Source organism: Hesperophylax consimilis, chromosome 1 (assembly GCF_061612785.1).
Source record: "Hesperophylax consimilis isolate HC1 chromosome 1, BYU_Hcon_1.0, whole genome shotgun sequence".
NCBI classification, from domain to species: Eukaryota; Metazoa; Arthropoda; class Insecta; order Trichoptera; family Limnephilidae; genus Hesperophylax; species Hesperophylax consimilis.
This window is the reverse complement of record NC_142836.1, coordinates 43,545,521-43,568,751: the sequence shown is the minus strand read 5'-3', so window position 1 is coordinate 43,568,751 and position 23,231 is coordinate 43,545,521. Positions and strand designations below refer to the sequence as shown.

The 23,231-nt window shown below is 34.0% G+C and overlaps 1 protein-coding gene across 9 annotated transcripts in view; it reads right to left on the bottom strand.

Moving 5' to 3' along the window:
- heph (polypyrimidine tract-binding protein 1 heph) overlaps positions 1 to 23,231 on the bottom strand; it is a 919,983-nt gene that overhangs the window by 87,981 nt on the left and 808,771 nt on the right. For all 9 annotated transcript variants that reach the window (XM_089634334.1, XM_089634321.1, XM_089634359.1 and 6 more), the window contains one exon: positions 4,942 to 5,088. In XM_089634334.1, coding sequence (XP_089490460.1) covers positions 4,942 to 5,088 — 147 coding nt within the window. The remainder of the gene's footprint in view (positions 1 to 4,941; positions 5,089 to 23,231) is intronic.

The following is a 23,231-nucleotide window of genomic DNA, read 5'->3' as shown; positions in this document are numbered from 1 at the left end:
ATATATTTCGAATACAATTTTCGTAGCGTTTGTTTCAATACCGTATGGCGTGACAATGATTGTTTTAATTAAATTATTTTCATAAAAAAGAAATTTGTCTGTTTTAGTAGGAGACAAATAAGATAAACTCCAGTGAATATAAGTTTCCAGTTTTTTTTCTTTGTAAACCTAGATAACAATAATGACCTAATAACTACATTACATTCTTATTTCTATAATATCTAAATTTCATATGAAATTAGAAAATAAATTAAAAATTAAAACACCACGCATTTTAAAAAATGGTTGTCCCCAATAAAAAAAATATTTTTATCAATGATGGGTATAACCGCCAAAAAAAATAAAGAAAAGGTTGATGCTGAATTTGTATAATTCACAATTTGATGAAGATCGCTCGCACCACAGGAAAAAGTTGAAATAATCATGAAATATTGTAAATTAGCAGTCATCCAATATGTAAATCAATGATCTCTGAACGTATTTTAAACTAAATATATAACATTAATATAGTACGAGAAAAACACACATAAAAATTAAAGATCTCTTTCAATTTAATCTTTCAGCATTCCGAATTCCGGGTATACCTATAAATTGTAAACACATTGATATAACGTATTGCAAAGCCGGGAATATCATGTAGCTATATTTTACACGGCTGGAAACACGAAGGTAACCTCAAGGTATCCTTGCGAAGGTGGGAACGTTGTATAAGTATCTTCATGTATGTAAAACAGATTTTCAATAAATATACACGAAGACGCGAGGAGTGTTTAAGTTTAGTCGGCTGATAGGTGGGGGGAGTGGAGCGAAGAGAAAGGGGAACCTGGAGGGAGGGGGGGCTGATAAATATTTAGATTTAGAATTCTCGAGAGTGACTTTTGGATGCATAACACGCACATGATCGAAATGTTGCTGTCGATGGAAAAATCTTTTTGAAGTTTTATTTTGATAGCTACATACTACATACATACATTGTTTATATAATGATGTAAGATCACTTAAAAGTATTTGTTTAACCTTTACGTACTTGAAAGTAAAAATGACATACAATACGAAGAGGGCATACATTAGGTCCCTCTATTTGATCGTAACTCCTAATGTTCCTTTTTCTCTTTAGCGGTCAGTAAATAGGTAGGTAATACAAAACGGTAAAAGATACGTAAAAACTCAAACACAAAATAATATTCTTGTTGCCCTTTCCATTAGAATGTAAGTTTTAAGACCGAATTCGCCGCTTGCTTTCTGCCGAAAATTAAAAAGAAAGTGTTTAACTCCTTTCGGAGCGAGAGTGTTAATCAAGGTGGTCACAGAAAACAAATATCGTTTACGACCTTTTTAACAGGTGATAAAAAAAATACTTGAATAATAAGCCACAACGGTAACGAGATTCGTAACAGGTGGAGCCCGTGGAAATATTGCATTACAAAATCTCGGATGGTTTTGATGCTCAAGGAAGTGCGAGAGAGAAATAATAATGAAAAGTGTATGTTTTGGAAGTATCTGGTTATCCAGATTTGGTCGGCGGCCTTTCACTAGGGTACTGGTACTGAGGGTTTATCCCACCCTTAAATATAATATTTATTTAAAATCCAAACGTGAAAAGGCCAACGTGTATCTCAGATGCTAAGTATACCTAAGTACAGGTAAGAAAATAACTTATTATGAAATATAGATTCTGATATGTAAATTAAAAATTCTTACAATTGATTCCACAGAAAGAGGGAATAACCCAAAACGGAGAACAGAAAACGTAAGGTGAAAATTTTACGAGTGTGTTCGTATGCAAATTTGTAAGAATACGTTCGATACACCTGGACCCGGCTAGAGAATGGAGTGGTTGCGCCGCCATAAAAACGTGGAACGCGATCCTGCAAATTGAACCTTTATGGAAGTGAATATATCAGCCTTAAAGCTGTCATCGCGGCCTGTCATTTGTATCTATTTTATGTCCTAAATTATTACCGGTGCGGTATTCCGTACACATAAAATATTTTTCGTGAAATACACGGGGGAAATTAGAGTCAATAAAATACCAGATTGCTTCGAAAAGTTTAATGAAAATACTGACACGGCAATAAGGTGAATTAATGCCGCCAATCTCGGTAATTGGCATTTAAAAAAATGCGGCTAAGTTCTGCTAACCAGTCATGTTTTTATCGTTAAAGTACACAACTCGGAAGAGTGGTTAAATATGACAGGAGGTTAAAGTAGAGCATAACGATAGGAATTAAATATTAAATGGGTGCCGCTTGCGCGAAGGAAGGGACTTGGAGCGATATTGTTTACGACCGTTTGCAAAATACTGACTGGCTTTTAAAGGGAAACGCGATATTAAAAGTGGAAAAGATTTCAGGGAGCCAGGTTAAATATTCAGCAGAAACATTTTCACGATGGTTTTGTAACACTGAAAATTCATCTGCAACAATTTACTGATGAGGATTGACTCTTTTTACAAAATAAATTAGGTTTAATATTTATAATAATATTTGGCTAATTTATATAGCGCCGTTTTCGCGAAAAATCATCTCAAGGGCGCTGTACACCATAAGGAAACTAATTACACAATGTAGATAATCACATAAATCCATTTTCTTCGTTACAAAGCTTTCGGATAAATAAAAAACTTACATACGGTATTGAACCTTTGAAAATTCATCTCCTACAACTTTCTGATGAGGATTGACTCTTTTTAAAAACTAGATTTGGTTTATACCATAATAACACTGATTACACAATGTAGATAATCAAATAAATCCATTTTCTTCGTTAAAAAGCTTTCCGTTAAATAGAAAACAAACATTCATATATTATATAGTATGAACCGACAACCTGAGATAGTTTTAGTGAAAATTTTATTTCGTAGTATGTATTTCTAATCGACGGCCTCCGTGATCAAGAAGCTCTCGACTAGCGATCCGTAGGTCACGGGTTCGAATCCCGGCGTTCACAAGGAAATTTAATTTGATGGATTTGTGGACTCTCAGTATCTCCCTGGTGTAAGACCACCATTCAGAATCGAGGCGTTGCTTGAAATGGCTTAAGCCGTGGTTGGTGATCAGATGTAAGGAGCCAGGTACTTCCCCACCATTGTCAACCCCATCTTTTACCCCTCTCCATTACCGTCAGCCTCAAAACATAATTACATTTAGTTGTTCATTGACAGTAGATTTCCGTTAAATAAGTGGAACACTAATGAAACTGTGTAAATTTTAAATGGATTTTGAAATTATTTCCGTTTCAATGATTCTGCTTTCTGATCGTTTTGGAGTTTGAAACAAGTGAAGTTAAGCTCGTTTCGTGATATTCGTGTGAGAATCAATTAATTCGTAGATTGTTTTAGAGCTTGAAACAAGTGAAGGTTAACATCGTTTCGTGAGATTCGTGTAGGAATCAATTAATTCGTGAATCGTTATAGAGCTTGAAACAAGTGAAGTTAAGCTCGTTTTGTGATATTTGTGTGATAATCAATTAATTCGTAGATTGTTTTAAAGCTTGAAATAAGTGAAGGTTAACCTCGTTTCGTGAGATTCGTGGAGGAATTAATTAATTCGTGAATCGTTATAGAGCTTGAAACAAGTGAAGGTTAAGCTCGTTTCGTGATATACGTGTGAGGGTCAATTAATTGGTGGATCGTTTTCTATTTAACGACTTTTCCTAGCGAAGCGTTTATGAAACATAATTTAAATATGCAATTACAGTAATTCATTCAACATTCACAGCAAACAAAAACGCACCCCATTTATTGAAGGTGTTATAATAGTAGTCGAGGTCAGTAAAGTTAACAATTTTATTTTTGTTACGTTGTATAGATATGCTACATAACTGAATGACTGCGAAGATCTGTAATGAACCCGCTTTTTAACCATTTGAACCAATTAATTTAATAATCATATGACTCAAGATCACAGAATAAATTACATATAATAATTCTGAGGTACAAAAAATAAGACGGATAAGGAATATACGAAGAAGATGGGGACATCCAAAGAAGATACGGCACATCGATTGAATTAAATTCTTGAGTGGGGTCATGTCGAATAACATGATAACAGGAGAGTATTCATGCATGGGAATGCAGCAAGAAATGCGTGCCAGACAGAGCTGAGTAGCTGTTAGTCAGTGAGGTAGGTATTATGAGTTGATGAGGGGGGTGGTTTGTATAACAGAAGATTTTATTTGAATATGACCCTTGAGCCAGGATGCAAGGATATTAAGAGGGAGATCTGAAATCGCGCATTCACTGCCGCGGTCAAAGCCGATTCGCCGCGCAAAGATCGCGCGGCGAATAACATTACGTACATTTTTAGTATGGCGAACGAGAATTGAAATATTTAGAAAGTTAAAGCGAATTGCAATGCAAATCAAGACACTTAAGTGTTTTTAATTCATTAAGGCGATGCACTACGTCGTGTAATATTTTAAATTCAGCCGCTATCAATAACAACCCTTGCGTAGATGGCGATAAGGTTTAAATTCCCGCCTAACACCATCCGCCTGTTTTGATTTATGCAAGAAAAAAACATGGCCAAAAAGTGCCTTTTATTTTATTTTGTGGATCTTTATCTCATTTATACTGAGATTACGGAAGCAGTGAAGGCATTTTCGAACTTTTTACCTAAAGTTGCAGAATCAATATATTACATAAAGAATTAAATACATTTCCGTTCAATGGTACCAATGTATGCATGGGTAATGAAACAGTGGGTAGTAGAAAAGGGGTGATGATAAAACAAACAGCAGAGTATGTGTGAATGATTTTAAAGCAAGGATTATGCCGAGCAAGGGGAAGGTGAGTGAATCACGAAGTATGATGTGCCAAGACAGAGTTGTGTATTGGTTACTTGTGGTTAGGTTAGTTAGGTAGGTGGTCAGTGTAACAGAACATTATGCGTGAATGTGAATGAAGCGGGTGATGGGGTGGGTGTGTGGCAGGCGACTCACCGCGTTACTGTGCGTCTGGTCTGTCTTAAGCTCGCGATGGTTGCTGAACTGCACGTAGACGGCTCGGCCGCGTAACTGCGCCATGCAGCCGCTGAAGTAGCTCACCATTGCTACGGCTGACGCCTCCTCGCCCATCTCCAGGAACGCCTGCAAAAATTAAACACACTATTAACAAGGGAAGGAAAAATAAAGAAACAAAAAAAATACTCGTGTAACACTGTTAAACAGTAATTAATTTAGTTATTGAAGACAATATTAGCGATCTCTAAACGAAAAAGGGAGAGAGAGAGAGAGAGAGAGAGTGAGAGAGAGAGAGAGTGAGAGAGAGAGAGAGATTTTTTATTTTATTTCTCTTTAGAGCGATGCCCCGGCAAGGCAAGGGTCCTGGGTTCGTGTCCTAGATGTAACCGTATCCTTTTCTGAATTTTCTGTTTCAGATTTTCGTTTAGAAATCGCTAATATTGTCTTCAATAATTAAATATTACAATTTGAGGTTTTACTTAAAAAATTCATTCCAAAAAAATAAATAAAAAGTAATTAATTTATGAAGAATACGTGAAAATCAAAAAAAAATCCAAAATTTGTTTTATCCGTACGTAAAATTCGCAAGTACCGTATATGATATGACTGAGGTAATTTTATCTGCATTAGTAATATTGGTCTAAATTAAATTTAAACGCTTGCATTAAAACAAACATAGACGGAGAAAATGAGTAATGCTGATTCATTGAAAATCTCTTCAAATTATTATTAGTCATCCTGTTAAAAACGGGACTGTAAACCGCTTCCTTATAAAGTGTTGGTAAATTCGTAATAACATCGGAACACGTTTTTATCTACCTACGTCGGTCTTAATAATAAATAAGGATGAAATGCAAAAACGTTAGGACTTCTATGAACACGTGTTCGGGCATCGTGACAAAACATTGGTATTTTACTTAAAGTTTTTTAGAATGCCTATCAATTCATTCTTTAATAGTCTACAATCCCGTTTTGAAAAGGAATCGAATAATTTGAAGAGATTTTTAATAAATTAGCAATAATTTTTATCGAGGAGTTTTCTCCGTGCACTTGACTTCGAGACACAAAAACCCTATCATTGTTTCAGGGGATATTTTACACTTGTAGAATAGCATTGTTAATTTATCGCTTAATTGTGTCCTGAAATTCAATAATAATAACTGGATGATTTGTACATCACGGCTTTAGTGAAGAATCAATTCAAGGGCGCTGTATTAATTAAATTTTTGATAAATTAATTACTAACCATCTAAAAACAAACAACAATTACTTATAACATAACTAACCTGTGAACCCGCACGAGTTTGTTAGGTTATCTAAAAAAACCACGTTTGACATTGATAAAGTTTGTTATCGACTAGAAAGCAAATATTTAATGCAAGCGCTTCCAGAGCCCGGAGATAAAGCCGTTGTTTAACTAAATACTTGGTTAGTCTTTACGGCATTTTTATACGAACACGTTAAAACATTTTATACACCGCTAAACTCAAGTACCGCCATATTGTCCCGGGACCCGTGGTGTCCTTAGAGGGGAGAAAGGATTAAAACGGCGTTTATAAAATTCATACTTTTCGTCCTTATTTTGGAAAACACCTGATCACAAAACTTTGGCATTTAAAAATATTTGCGACGGAAAATACACTTAATTTTTAATTATTAGAAACAAGAACAAAATATACGTATACATTTTTTCACAAAAAATGACGCCATACCAATTAAGAAAATATTACAACGCGTACAACGAACAGTTTTAACATTAATTAGAGACGTGCTGCACTACACATTGCACTGCGAGGGACACATTCATTTTAATAAAACTGGATAGAACTTTCTGAATGTATACGTCATCCTATTTTATTTCTTCTTCCACTGTCTCAATTGTAATTATTATTGATAATCTTAACAACAAGCAAACGTGATTTAAACAATGATTTAATATTTATCTGAAAATTAAAGACACTAACCGATTCGGGAAATATTCGGTTGTAAGTTTTTGAGAAGAAACAACAAAAATACATAAAAAATTTTAAAAAAAAATTTGGATAAGTCATCATTGTTATAAAGTGCCAGAGAAATGCGGCGATGGTGGCAAACGTGTTTCCAAGAAACGTGGGAATAAGCCGAAGTCAATAATGTAATTTGAGAGATAATTGAGTGATGGGCCGCTGCATCTTCCGAGTTCTGACAGTTCTCCAGTGCTTCACACCTGCACACTTTTTAAATTTAAATTGATCTATTAAAAAAAACTTTGTACAGAATCCATACTAAATCAATCATTAAAACTTTTCTACATCGGGAACGAGACAATATCGCACGGGGCGATCGGTGCACTAACCTCAAGCCTGATCTACATCGGGAGCCGGGACAATGTCGCATGTCGAGGCGATCGATGCACTAACCTCAAGCCTAATCTACATCGGGAGCCAGAACAATGTTGCATGTCGAGGCGATCGATGCACTAACCTCAAGCCTAATCTACATCGAGAGCCAGAACAATGTTGCATGTCGAGGCGATCGATGCACTAACCTCAAGCCTAATCTACATCGGGAGCCAGAACATTGTTGCATGTCGAGGCGATCGATGCACTAACCTCAAGCCTAATCTACATCGGGAGCCGGGACAGTGTTGCATGTCGAGGCGATCGATGCACTAACCTCAAGCCTAATCTACATCGGGAGCCAGAACATTGTTGCATGTCGAGGCGATCGATGCACTAACCTCAAGCCTAATCTACATCGGGAGCCGGGACAGTGTTGCATGTCGAGGCGATCGGTGCACTAACCTCAAGCCTGATACCTCATTGAGGTTTTGGTTTATTAGAGATCTAGTCTCTTCTAGTACAGCATCTAAAACATGTCTTTTCAAGACCACTACTCAATCGTCTTCCCTTTGGAATTTTCCGTAGAATCTTGCCCGGTAGTCACTCTGGTGATATTCTTAGCACACATCCAAGCCACCTCATCTGAGATTTTTCTATTAGGAGTAACATGAATTCAAAGCCGCACGTTACTTGGATGGTGGAACATCCAACTCGACCTCAAGCTACTAATTAGAGTAATGAATCTTTTGAATATGTGAAAAATGGAAAGAAAAACTAAAGCAACGTAAAAAAACCCACAATATCTGATGATGACTAAAAGTCCAATGTCAGATGCCACAAAGGTAGAAAAATAACGTAGGTTCGCGAAAATGTATTTTCGTGTAAACCTTTGTTGGTGGAATTTTATTTACAGGCAAAAATGGCAAAAGCGTCCGTAAAAGCAACGATACAAATTACTGGAAATATGTCTTTACTGGCGATAAACTCTGTGCAGCGACAGCCGAGGAGAATGCACTGAAAAACCTCGGGTTTATGAAACTATAAAACCTCCCATGAAATGTATTTTACTACCCATTTCGAAAGTTTTACTTTTAACAAAAATATTATGCTGCTTTGTGACGGGTGAAACGGATGGACATATTTTGATACATATAATTTTACGAAATGATATTAATATTACGCATAGCCAATAATGAATATCCCAAAAACGCAATTATAGATGAAGTAGTATAAACCATGATATTCTATATTTCATTTAAGTTATAAATAGTGTAGCAAGCTCTCATCGATGGATGCTTAAGGCAACATAAGACTAATAACAGGGGTTTGCTCGACGCTAACATTTTTATTATTTTTGACGAACGTATTACTAAAATCTCAAATGTTTCTATAGGGTTCCCTGCGGATGCAAGTTATTTATATTTAATGTTAATAAAACCAGGATCATACCATTAAAATATTTTATGTAAAACAGTTTGAAAATTTTATAAAAGGTTTTTCAACTATAAAAAGCAACGGAAGCATTTTTTTAACGATTAATTAACTTTCCGAGGGATCCCTCTAGAAACATTTGAATTGGTAATACGTTCATCAGAAATAATTAAGATAAACCCCACAAAACGATCGATTTTATATGCCTTCTAGGGCAAAGTCGATCGTAGGTCTATCTTTTGCGCCGGGCCGCGCGTATAATATTGTTTTAACACGAGTTCATCACTTATGTCGTAAAGATTCCCACTTTATTTTAGAGATTTGATGGGGCAAATTCAACAGCAGGTCTGTCCAATACACAGGGCCACTCATTGCAATTTTTGTACACGGCTGCTTCACTTGCGTCGTTAAGGTTCTAAGATTATTTTAGGGTATTGTCTCGTCTTAAGAGCAGTTTAATATAGCAATGGTTTATTCATAGTCTAGGCCTCCTCAGAGGAAGCATCTTCATGGCATTTAAAATTGCGTTTATAAAGTCATGGTGTTTGAGTTAAAATAAAAGTTCATCTTTTGATTTAACGATTCTTCTTGCGCATTTAAAATGAATAGAAGATTTTTGAAGAGAAGAATGAAGTGTGTCTAATTCGTTGTAAATTGTTACATTTTTGCTCTGTCAAATCTCAAGACAAATAACTAACCTCCTTATTTTATGTAAATGCTCCACAACGGTGACATAAAATTAAAAAAATAAAATATATTAAATCAGTAAGCAAAATGTTAATTATTAAAAGACATCGCTTGTTTGTCTTATTTTTCCTGATGAAATAAAAATACTGAGTGACAATAAAATAGAAGTTTTCATAAATAAAAAACACCCCATTTTGCGTTGTGCTTTTCTTGGAAATATTTCATTGGAATTTAAAAAAAAACAGCTCTTTGTCCAGTAGATAACCGAGAAGTCTCTATTTTCTCGTCGGATAAAAGAATTCTGTTCTGAATTTGTGGATTTCTCACTGGAAATACTTGGACGAGTGGCGCATTCTTCTGTATCCAAGAAAAGGCTTAGACAGAATTGAAGGGATATTTTTATTATAAGTATAAAGTTTGATATTACAGATATTATTTGTTACAATTGTTTTCAATTTGATAGACAGTCGGGAAAATTACACACAACTTATATTTCTACTTTAAGCTCTTTATACAGATCTTTATCAGATATTTAAGATCATATATCTGCACAGATACACGGAGCTACAGCAACGCCACAGTTTCACCTACGTGTCAAATATTCCTTCATACATAAAAATTTCCGCATAGTGCAGACAAGTACACTAAACAATTTCCACAATACCTAATAAGTAAGGACGCTTCGACGCATTTTAAAAGACATTAAACAGCTTATATTACCCCTAGATTCCAATTTCCGACTCGATTTACTCCAAAACGAAAGATAAAAAAATATATACCATTAAATCGACTCTAAATGTAATATATTCATCGCCTGTACTACGACTTTCCGGACACCTCGTATAAAGTATATCATTGCATTAGGTAAAGTATATCGTTACCACTAGTTGGTTTGATAAAGAAGGGTTTGTATTAGAGATCAAGGGTGTTTAACTATTGATTTACTTTCAAAGCTATGGGAGAGTTAGATGTGCCAAGAAAAAAAAACACCCCATAAAATAAAATAAACCCTAATTTTGGGTTCCACGATAACTAGACAATCCAACACACCTTAGAGATATACCAGTACCAAAATTATGGTGACCGGATAACTCACAAAATGACGATTCATCACACCTTTAAAAAGTCATTACCTTACATATTTAATCTAGTTAGTTTCATCACTTTTCATAACTTTATATCACTTTTTAATGATGTGTTGAATTTCGATGAGTTATTCGGTCACCATAATTATGGTGCCATCATCAGCTGCAAAGCGATTCGGGTAAATATCCAGAATTAATAGAAATGATTAAAAGGCACACATTATTTTAACACTTGGAACTTAGAGTCAGTGTAATAATAATTAGAAATTATTGTAATTGTACAACGAGTTTCCGGACACCGGAGTATAACTATTTGTATAAAATAATTTGTTATATACCTATACCACAAAAACAATTTGTTATCTACCTATACCACAAAAACAATTTGTTATCTACCTGTACCACAAAAATAATTTGTTATCTTTTTTTTTTTTTTTTTTTTTTTACAGTAATACCGCACAAGAGTCCCAACTGCTCCCGTCTGGAGGGAGTGAGACTATGGCATCCCCAATTGGGGTATGTTGTGAGGCTGAGGGTATTGGGGAGGGGAGGGAGATGGGGAAGAGGAAGGTGGGGAAGTACCTGGCTATTCAGATCTGGTCACCAAACACGGCTAAAGCCATTTCAAGCAACGTTTCAATTCTGAATGGTGGTCTTACACCAGGGCGATACTGAGAGTATCTTCCACTACCTTTACCACAAAAATAATTTGTTATCTACCTTTACCACAAAAATAATTTGTTATCTACCTATACCACTAAAATTATTTGTTATCTACCTATACCACAAAAATAATTTGTTATCTACGTATACCACAAAAATAATTTGTTATCTACGTATACCATAAAAATAATTTGTTATCTACATTGACTTAATAGTTATCTAGCTATACCACAAAAATAATTTGTTATATATCTATACCACAAAAATAATTTGTTATCTATACCACAAATATGTATAAATGCCATAACTTTAAGCAAAAATGTACCGCCCAAAATTTATTATCGGAATAAGGCCTTCATGTATTTTTAGTACAATAATTAGAAGAAAAAACTCTAATTTTAAAATACCTATATATACACTGTGATTAGAAAAATCTATCAAACGTTTTGTGTTGACATTGTAGTAAACCACAAAACTAATATTACCAACTAGTGAACGACAAAATGACGATCGTGCGGTTCATTATCTACCAAAAAGGGCCCTCGGTGGGAGAAGCTCTCGCACCACTGGTTTGCACCATATTATTTGCTTACCGAAAACGACGAGCAGTAATGGGAGGTTCCCGATCGAACAATACAACACATAACGGTAAGGAGGACTCTAACTATATTTATTTACGCGCGTTTAAACCCAAGTAGGGTCTTGAGGACATTCAGAAGGGATAAGGGCCTCCCTTAGTACTTTTATGATGGGAGGTCTCAACAAAAGGGACAACAACTGGTCAAAAACTTATTTCATATAAATTGGGATTGCAGTAACCATTCATACATAATACATTACCAGCTGAAAGACCGTCAATAATAACGCTGAAAATAAGAACTTTATTCACGTAGCATCTTTAGGAAACCTTAAAAGAGTACTTGGAACAGATAATGATAATAATAATATTTGGATGATTTATATAAACCTAACGCCTCACCTCAAGGGCGGTGTACAAATATATAATACACTTCTTCAATGATCTACTAAGTATATACAGTACCATACTTAGGTACCTGGTAGGGCACTTGAGATTAACATTAACTAATTGTTTATTTGCGAAATTTAGACACAGGATTTAGGACATAATTGGAAAATCTGATATAATTCGACTTTCTACAGCCTCAAAAGGTAAGTTTTTAGTTTAAACCTGATATATATTCCTAATGAGGTCGATAAACCGGAGGGCGATGTTTATTAATATTTCGATACCTACATCGGGTATTGACTTACTCCCTTTTCAGAGAAATGATTAGCTCTGTACTGTCATTGTACGTATTAGTTCATCGACCCCTTAGAAGCCGGGTAATATTTTGTAAATATCTCAAAGACAAATATAATATTGAAAATTGTATATGAAATAATTGACAGACATCTACAATATCAATATTTTACTTAGGAATTTTCATGGACAGTATTAAAATGTGTTCAAAACTTCTAAAACCTAGCTCTATACACTGCACATTGCAGTGCACCTGAAGAAAGTCATGATGTCACTGAACTGCTATTGTAGTTGGTCGGATCCTGAGGGTTTTAAAAAAATGGTCGCCTGTTCAGAGAAATTTCTGACGAGCTTTGGCGATATTCATGAAGGCGTGAATATTATATGTAACGGGTTGACTGATTTTTTTTTGTTTTACATTAACCTCACACAAGAGGTCCTGAGGAAAATAATTTCCCTCTGGCCTATATAATACAAGAATACCGCGTGGAGGGATTTTTTAAGAAAAGGGAAGTTCTGGAAAGGAATTGGTATGAGAAGTATGTAAAAATCCAGTGTACAGTAATGACGGACGTATGAATCTATTCATTCCGCTGCAAACTAGCCTCTCCCGATCTGGCCCGCCACAAAGCTGGTGGCCAGCGAAACCGCCGCCATGGCCTGAAAACACCTCACCCCATGAATCCGGGACCCCTGCTAGATCACGAAACGTAGCGAACCGCTTGAGGTGACCTATGGCAGATGTGTTGGTTATTCATTAAATGGTTCCCGAGGCGGCGGTGCCCAAAACCGTAAAATGTAAAAAAGAAGAGTATTTTCACGAAATGTGTATTGCCAACGGCTTGTACAGTATTTTTTCTTGATTTACTAATTTATTTCCAAAAGCGATAACGTAGTAAACACTAATTTGAGTTCACAGCCGTTCGCCGCCATTGAAAAAGTTAACTGTTGACTGTGGCGCTAATATAAAGTGTAAATAAACATGCGAATAAACGTGTGAAAGGAACTACCTTCGTCCAGGGTTTCTAATGAATTAAAAAAAGGACCGGTACAGTATCCCGTGTATGTAGATTCTCCGGCGGAACAGGGTGTTTAAGATAAATAAACATTCAGAAGTGAGTAATTTTATTTAGGACCCTCCTTTTGATCCGCTACAGGCTACAGGGTGGCTAATACTGTAACAGTCGGCTGAATTAATCCCCAGTGAAAGCAATATTAAATTTTCAGATTTATTTCGGATATACTTTATGGTGATTTGAAGAACCGGGGGAATATTCGGAAATAAAAAATTGAATTTTACAAAATTTCAAGAGACAGAAATAAATTTCAATGCATAATTGTTTTATTTAATTTAACCCTTAAAAAACTATGATGTCAAAAGTACGTCAAATATACGGGGAAAATATGAAATTTGATCTCGTACTTGATCTCACGATATTTCTCGCATCTTTTAATATCCATTAATAAAAAATCAAGTCTTCAATTTAACTTTGAAATACAAAAATTAAAATGGTTTACAATTCACAAAATAGTAAAAACGTTTATTCACATTACCGCAAAAAACTCAATGTTACAATGTTTTAGTTAATTAAATTATAATTTCGCACAACAAAGTGTTTACTTTTAACGAAATATTATAAATATTCATCAGGTAGTGGTAAACAAAGCATTATGCAAACATCTTGTGTAAATTTGGATTAAAAAAATCATTTTCAATTTAGTGACAAATATTATTTTTGCAGACGAGCTTTTTTTGCGTGTGTTAATTTCCTTTTAAAGTTAAGGAAATTACAGTTTATTTAAATTTTACTCGTATCACGTAGATAATTCTTGGTTACATTCTATAACGCTATTTTGGTAAAAACCTACCCAAGCTTTCTCCGCAATGATATCATTAAAAATACTGTTAACTTTTTTGAATGCCTTTATCCTATTACAAACTAAAATCTACTATCCTTAATCTATTTACAAATTAAAATCTGCTTTGAGGATCTATATACTAGAACATAGACAAACAACGATATGAGTAAATTATAATGTTATTCATATCATTGAAGAAGAAGACAATATTAATAAATCTAAAAGAAACAAGAAATAGAACAAGACATAGGAAAAATAAAATGGTCCGACTGAAAAAATCCCTGTCTTACCGGAATAGCGCCTTTAACCACTCGACTATTTGGACCAAATTAATTACTTCATTGTCGATTTCAAATTCAAAATCAACAATATTATTTTTCCATATTTTTTAATCTTAAATTTTTTCATGATTACAAAGTTCTAAATAATTGATTTGTAATCTAGATAGTGTCTCGGATAAACACATACGATTTTTATTTATATGGGATACCTATAATTTTTTTAGTCTTATTCTGTTTCATGTTTCGTTTAGATTTACAAGTATTATCCTTTTCTTCAATGATATGTATATTTTCTATATTACGTTGATGGTTATAACCTTCTAAAGTAATTATAATAAGTTATCATAGTAAAATTATAATGGAATCATTTAAAATATGAAAACAAAGTATTTTCCATTTAAAATGATGAATAGCAGATTGTATTTAACATATTCTGTACGTTATTATTTAAAATTACTTTATATAATTTATTACCCTATGAGAGAGTTATATTATATTGACTGGAATAATTAATATCAGATTGTATTTAACATATTTTGAAGATTATTGAAGTGAAACTTCTTTACGCGCGTTATGCAATTTCGAGGACCGGAGTAAAACCAACTCATGACCGTCATGAAAAAACGTGATCATTTCGCTATAGGAGCCTAGCCAATATTATATACCTACTTTAGGTCACTCTCCAAACTTAGCTTCGCGGTCTAGAGGCAGAGCGCCCGATTGTCGTCGTGAAGAACCGAGGTTCGATCCCCGCTTTAACTAATTTTTTTTTTTTGTGATTTTTTTAATAACAATTTTTTTTAAAGTGATAAAATGCTCTCGTGCTGCGACTTTTAGATATTTTTACTATATGATATTTTGGTCGAATACGTAATAACCGCGGTCTAGAGGCAGAGCGTTCGACACTCGTTATGCAGGACCCGAGTTCAAATCCCATATTTTTGTAACTTTTAATTTTTTTTATCATATGCTACTTATAAATATGTCAATAGACAGAAAAAAGAGAGAATGAAATGAAAAGAGAGAGAGAAGAATAATAAAAGTTTCACTTCCGTCGTGCATAGGCTTGCCACACACTGTATTTTTATATCTCATTACTTTATGTAATTTATTACACTACGAGAGAGTTCTGTAATATTGACTTGAACAAATCCATGCTTTTGTCTAAGGTTGCTAATCTGATTTCGGCGTTAGATTCTACGTGCACCGTTACATCTGCTTTCAGTAATTAAATAACGACATAATTATACAATTTATGAATTATAAAAAGCTCTCCTAATCTACCCGATTTTCTACCTACGCAAGGACTTGGTTACATTTGTAGAGTGAACAATGAATAAAGAATTTAATTATTTAGTCACAAATTAATTCTCCCACAGTTACAATGGCGACACTCATTCATTAAGCTGATAACAACCGTTAACAAATTTATTTAATACTCCATAAACTTATCTATTATTTGGAAACAGAATTACCAAACGTACGAGAGGCTTTGTTTATTTTTTTAATCGGGCTTTACCAAATTCGCATAATCTCTCATTTTATCTGTCATGTAAAATGCCAATATTTTGACAACCAAACTTGTTCCACGAAAATAATGGATGCGTTTATAATCACCTTGATAGCATATTTAATTCTATTGAATCCGGGAAAAGTAAGCGAACCAACATTAAAATGGCATTTACGGTGGAAAAATACATGAATTTTCAAACTCCAATATTTATAAATTCGAATTGCAAATATTAAAAATATGTTTACATTAAAAAAGTACAGTAGGTACATTTGCCAGGAAGAAAAAATAAGTGGGTATTTTAAAGTTCAAGTGTAAAGGCTTACTGCACGTTAGCCAAATTGGTAATAATACAAATTGACATTAATCTCTAACCAATTTATCAAAAGTTATTTTAATTTGTTCATAAAGAAAGCGCAAGTTGAGATATAGCAATAGTTCTATAACATATAAATATAGGTATTAATTTTGTACTTGCGATCAACCATTTTTCCAGTGGCATTACGATAAAAAAATTAAACAGAAGATAACACGTTGAATATATTATACCAAACACTTAAGTAGGTATAATCATTATAAAAAAAATATTAGGTATGTCGATTCACCACTGCTTTCTTCAATTGAATTCAAAATGTTATATTTTCTGTCACTGTCTTTATTACACCAATATTCACTATCATATGTCATTAATTCAAAAGGTTAATTACGAACTCCCCACCAATTGTGTTGTTTTTTTGTACAAATTTATTTATGCGAAAGCTCACTGGTTTATGCATGTAGAAATGTAATATTGTATAAAATGTATGCATAAAACTGGATTTCCTAAATAGAGTCAAATAAATAAAAATTAAAAATACTTGTACGAACTAACAAGTCGAATACTATTTAGTTTTTTTTTTATTATCATTTTAGAGCAAAGATGGTTTACGTACAGTTCTCGTGAGCACTTAGGCCATAGGTCGATAGTGCTATCTCCTATTCAACCTCATTTCTTTAACAGTAACCCGGTCCCTTTTATAAAGTTCACCAGGGTTGTCATTGGATATGTGGCAATATCTTTCTGGTTCCACAATGTATCTTCCCAGGTCTCATCTCTCCTCTCCACTCCCCTTGGTTCCCTGAAAGCCTCACGAGGGAAGTGGGCCTCAAGACTCCTTACAATCCTCGTTGGTTCCCTTAAGGCCTCACGACGGAAGAGATGAATTAAAAAAAAAATATTACACGATAATATGATATAATCAAGTACAGGGTTTTCCAATAAGAGGTGTAATTTTGAATAGCCCGCTATTTCGGTAGATGTTACGTTTGAAGCTGTCATTTTTTGACATTTGACAAATAGAAACTACGCCATTAATAAAAATGGAACGATACACCGTTCAACAACGCATTGAAATTATTAAAAATCACTAGAGTGAATCAAATGCAAATCATCTTGAGTGATGAGGCCCATTTCCACCTTGGAGGCTTCGTCAACAAGTAAAATTGTCGCATATGGGGCTCGGAAAACCCAAGAGTTATTGTTGAAAAGGCTCTCTATTCTCAACGGGTGACTGTTTGATGCAGTTTATGGTCCAGTGGAGTCATTGGACCTTACTTTTCAAAAATTAGGCTGTAGCCACAGTTACGGTGAATGGATCGCTATCGAGAGACGATTAATGATTTTTTATGGCCGGAATTGGATGGTATTGATCTGGACAACGTTTACTTTTTTACGATTGAATATCAAAATAACACTTCTTATTGGAAAACCCTGTACAATAATCTGCAATTACACAATTATGCATTGAAATAAACATCGAAAATCTAGATAAAACAAACACATAGTCGATACTCCCACGCGGCCAATAAACAGAGTTACCTGTGTACCTAAGTACGCTTCATAACCAATAATACATCGATAATGTTTACTAACCAACAAATGATCATTTAGTGCTTTATCCTAACCACCCTGTAGCGGGGAACTGACTACTGACTGGGTGTACTGGGTGGGGGAGCCCATCACTGATTAACGGGGATTTATTTTTACAAATACTAGCGGTGGGTTTTGTTAGCACGGCGACTACTCTCGGGGAGCTTTAGTATTGAAAGCCCCGCACATTAAAGGGATGTTTACAGGAACATACACTACAGATGCGGATGTGGTAAATATTTAGGTGTTAGGTAAACGTACGATACTTTGTTAATGAATAAATGCGATTAGGTGTATTATTGTCTATTGTTAAAATATTTTTGAAATACTTTCTAAAAGACCTTAAAAAAATAGAATCGAATCCTTCTGCTTTCACAGTTATATGAAGAAAAAAAATTCGATCGAGTGAATTAATATTTTGAACCACAACAAAGATGTTACCTTTAAAGTAAGGTCAAACAAAGATTTATTTTATATTTGAATTTATTTTTTTTACGGCCTCCGTGGTCGAGTGCTCTCGACTCGCAAGCGGGAGTTTGCGGGCTCAAATCCCGGCGTGCGCAAGTCAACTAAAGTTGAATAATTTGTGTTAGTTCAAAATTTACTCATATAAAATAACACATAGTACATTAGCGGTACGTTCCAGAGTTGAAGATACTCTAAGCATCGCCCTGGTATAAGACCACCATTCAGAATTGAAACGCTGTTTGAAATGGCTTTGGTTGTGTTTGGTGACCAGATCTGAATAGCCAGGTACTTCTCCACCTTCCTCATCTTCAACTCATTTCCCCTCCACACTACCTTTAGCCTCACGACATATCCCAATTGGGGATGCCGTAGTCTTACTAGATCCAAACGGTTGGGAGCAGTTGGGACTCTTTTTCGGTTTCACATTAAAAAAAATTAAAAAGCATAAAACTATCAACTGAAACACTGTTTTATAAGATCTTCACAGACAAAAACTTGGAATGATGTAAAAATAAATTGAATGAACGTTATGATAGTCAAAATAGAAGGGAAGATTTAGATTCGACGAGGTTTTAAAGTCAATTAAAGGAATCCGGAATGGAAAGCTAAAAGATTTTTTGTGGGACGACGATACGATTTTAAAGTCCAAAGGAGTCATATAAAATAAAAATAAAACAAATGTGTCTACGTTGTCTGCGTTATCGTTCGAAAGTAATCTCATTAGTAGTCGCTAAATAGTATAAAATGAAGTCGCTTTCCGCGTCTGTCTGTTTGTGCACTTATTTCTTCTAAACTATGGAACGGATTTTGATAAAGTTTTCTCTATCATTTAGCAATTTTTTTCCGAAAGGTAAATATATATAAAACATGCATTTAATATTAATAAAAATAGAGAAAAGTCGATGTTTTGTGATCAAATTGTAAAAATATATTTTCGGGTGCTAACATTGCTAACGCTGGCTAAACCTTGTGAGATTCATCAAAATAATGTAAGACGGAAAAATATACATTAAAAAAACCTATAGAAAAGTTAACGATGGTATATATCTCCTAAGGATTAATCCCAGCTACGCTGGGTACACGTCAGATAGTTATGAATAAATGTAACTGACAACAAACCACAGAAGTAACAAAAGGAGTGGTTAATAGACAGTTAACAGAGCGATATAAATATATAATATGTCAAACAAGAAAATAAATTTAAAAATGCACCTCATGTACGGTAAAGTGCAGAATTGAAATCATGTTGGAACTCTATTATTTGCAGCTAACATTCCGAATTGCGCACTCGAAGTAAAGCAAAGCGCGCAATTAGTGTATAAGGAGTATGTACTCCACACTTCCACAGCTGAATACGACTAACTAAACCTGACGAATCTATCAAGCAAAACGCCGAGCGTGTCTACAACTAGTCTGTACTGGCTGCAGTCTTCTACTCTGTCTGCATACAACATGCACATTGCACATGAACATTGAACACGTGCATCCCTTTAACGTATACAAAGTTATTTATGTGCACGAAACGCACGTGTTAACAAATAAAACGGAGCAGGGCTTTTATAGAATAAGAATAATAAACATTTAACAAGAAAGATCTCAACATAAAATGCTTTTCACTGTTCAAAATTACTAAATATCAATGGCACGTTAATTAACTAAACCTAATGTCATTTTAAACAGTCAAAAGCATTTTATGTTGAGATCTTTCTTGTTTAATAACAAGCATTTAACAAGAAAGATCTCAACATAAAATGCTTTTGACTGTTTAAAATTACTAAATATCAATAATAATAATAATAATAATAATAATAAGTGTTTTATTATCTTTTTTTTGTAACAAATAGATATAATGATATCCTCACTGGGATCTCCCGTGCTGAGGATTTCATTTACATATTATGTATAATTTAATTATAAGAATATTAATATCACATCAAAGTTACATATGAATTTAATTATGAACATATATCATGTAGTATAATTCTTTTTATCAATGGCACGTTAATTAACTAAACCTAATGCCACTTTAATTAACGACGAGGAAAACCATCCAAATATTGTTATTAATTTTTAATGAAAAATATACATGTTTTTATTGTTACACAGTTTGTATTGGAAGTTAAGAACCAATCATCAGATGTAAAGATCGGAGCAAGAATCCCTAGTGAGGGGAACTGACATAAAGATATTCTATTATTATATAAACATACTTTATGACGCAACTATACATGGATCTCCCTTTAACATATATTCAATCATACCCGCTCCTAACCTATTACCAAAATTACCTGTCCCATTCTGACAGTGTTGGAATGCATACCTGAGTGACCTTGCAACAATTGTCTAGGTCAGTATATTACGGGAACTTGTGCAGTGATCAACCCAGTGATCTCTCAGTACAATAATATCGATTCTCACCAAAACGTGCAGTATAAAACATAAGGTGTAATCCTGCCTAATTTTACTGTTCACAATGCTATTCCTGTACTTGTAATGATTTTTGATTACAGTCCACCTTATGTATAAAAAATACGAAAAAAAATCGAAGAAAAACATTGTGACCACAATACTTTGTGTTTACAATGACTTCACAATAATTTAACAAACGATAAATATTCCTTAAATAATAGTAATTAATCAGAAATATATTTTGGACTTTGAATTTTTTTTTCTTCAAATGCGATACAAACTATGAGCTCCACTGCATAGGATTCGTGCTACTTTTTATAGAAAAATCAGAGATGTCGTTCATTTTATATGTGTTTAGGATCGAGGCCACCGATATAGCGTAAGATAAGGACTCCTGGGTATTTAGCACGGTCGATAAATATAAGATTTATCTATAATGTCGATAACTTATCATCGTTCCCGAGCACGACTGCAAATCGCTAACGTAAAAACAATAGTTCACGTCGAATAAATTAAGAATACTAAATCCTTTAAAACTATCGTTTGTTCGATGGGAATCCGCAGTAATGCTCGGAGACGATGAGAATTTTACTGCTTATCGATAACATCTTTATCGACCGTGTTAGATACCTAGGAGGCAATGTGTCAAACGGAGAACGAAATTATTATTATTAAATAATTATGATAATCCCCACACTTGCAAATACAAGATATTACAAATTTTTAATGGTAAAATAAATCGAAAAAATATCACGAATATATTTAGAATATTTTAGCATTGCGTATTACGAACGAAACTGTTTCTGTTAACGACAATGTCTCTAAATCCGGAACAAGTGTTAACACGCGCAAGACGGGAGAAGCCGAGCCTGTCACAGGTAATGTCTAACGCTCGGTTACAAGTTCACAGAAATATGTTTATAGTTCTATCTCGGCGCATACTGAAAATAGGGGTGGCTGGTTACACGATACACAGAATCTGTAGTCTGTTTGCTGTTAATTATCGAGGAAAATAACAATTATTGGGGAGCAACACATTAGACTTCAGGAAAGTAATGTGGAGTGGGAAAAGTAAATCGAACAAATGATGTGTGACGTTGTCCTAACTGTTCGTTTTTCCTCCAAAAAATACTAGTTTTTTCTTTGTCAGTAATTCTGGTTGCAGTTTATAAGAGCACGTTAGCAAAAAGTAATTAAAATTGTGCGCGTAAAAAACTTCCGAATATTGTTAATTTATCAAGAATCTCTTAGAATTATTCGTAAACCTGATAAAAGCGGGATTACAGGCCTTGATGGAATGAATTGACAGGTTTCCTAATAAGCTTTCAGTAAAACACGAATGTGTTATCGCAAACAAATGTCCGAACATAAAAATTCTAAAATTTTTGAATTTCATAGTTGTATATTATCAGAACAAACGCAAGTGCATGAACACGTGTTCCAATATATTATGAATGTACTAAAAGTTCATTAGGAAACGGCCTGCAATACAGAATTAAGCAGGATTTAAATAAATCAGCAATACTCATTTTTCTCAGTGCAAAAAAACTTCATAACAGAACCTTATAAACTCCTACGTAACATTCCCCAAAGAGATTTTAAAATATGAAATTTATGAAAGTAATGAATAAAAATATAACCATCAAATTTTTTTTTGTTTTAATTGGTAACTTCAATGGGTCATATGTCAGAACAGGATATTAATAATATTTTTAGTAGAAAATAGTTTCATTAACCTAGATTTCATTGATGTTATTTAGATGAGACATGAAACGAAAAAATAGGTTCCGTTTTTTTACCTTTGTTTTTCTAACTGAAACTACCTAATCTGGTCTACGCGCACCGCTTATCGCGTTCTAATAGAGAAACAAGTTGCAACGAGATATTAGTACGCAGTAGCGCACTGTGTTTCGTTTCATATAGCTAGACGGAAAAAAGTCACTTTGGAATTCTTGAAAAATTACGTCATGGGGGTATTAACAGGTAGTTAGTGTGACAAATGCTTTTGGAATTGGGGTAATTAATGCACGGGTTGACTCATACCAGAGCCCCAAAGTTAGGTAAATTAATTAATGAATTATCAGTTGCTTTTATTCGCATCTTGTCGCGCGAGCTGTAAGGTTGTTTATGTGGTTAAAATAATGTGTTTTGGTTCTAAAAAAAAATGGAAACTACTTTGGAAAGTATGTAGTATGTTATAATTGTAAAATTTTAATATAAAACATTACAGTTTTTTAAAAAAATAATGTTTAACTTGTGTATTTTTTTGTGGTTTAAAAATATTCAATTTCTAACTTCTCGAGAATTTTTTTCGGATAAAGTATCAATAAGGTTCCGTGATTTTTTTTTTGTAGATAGAACAATTAATTTTCTATTCAAATCAG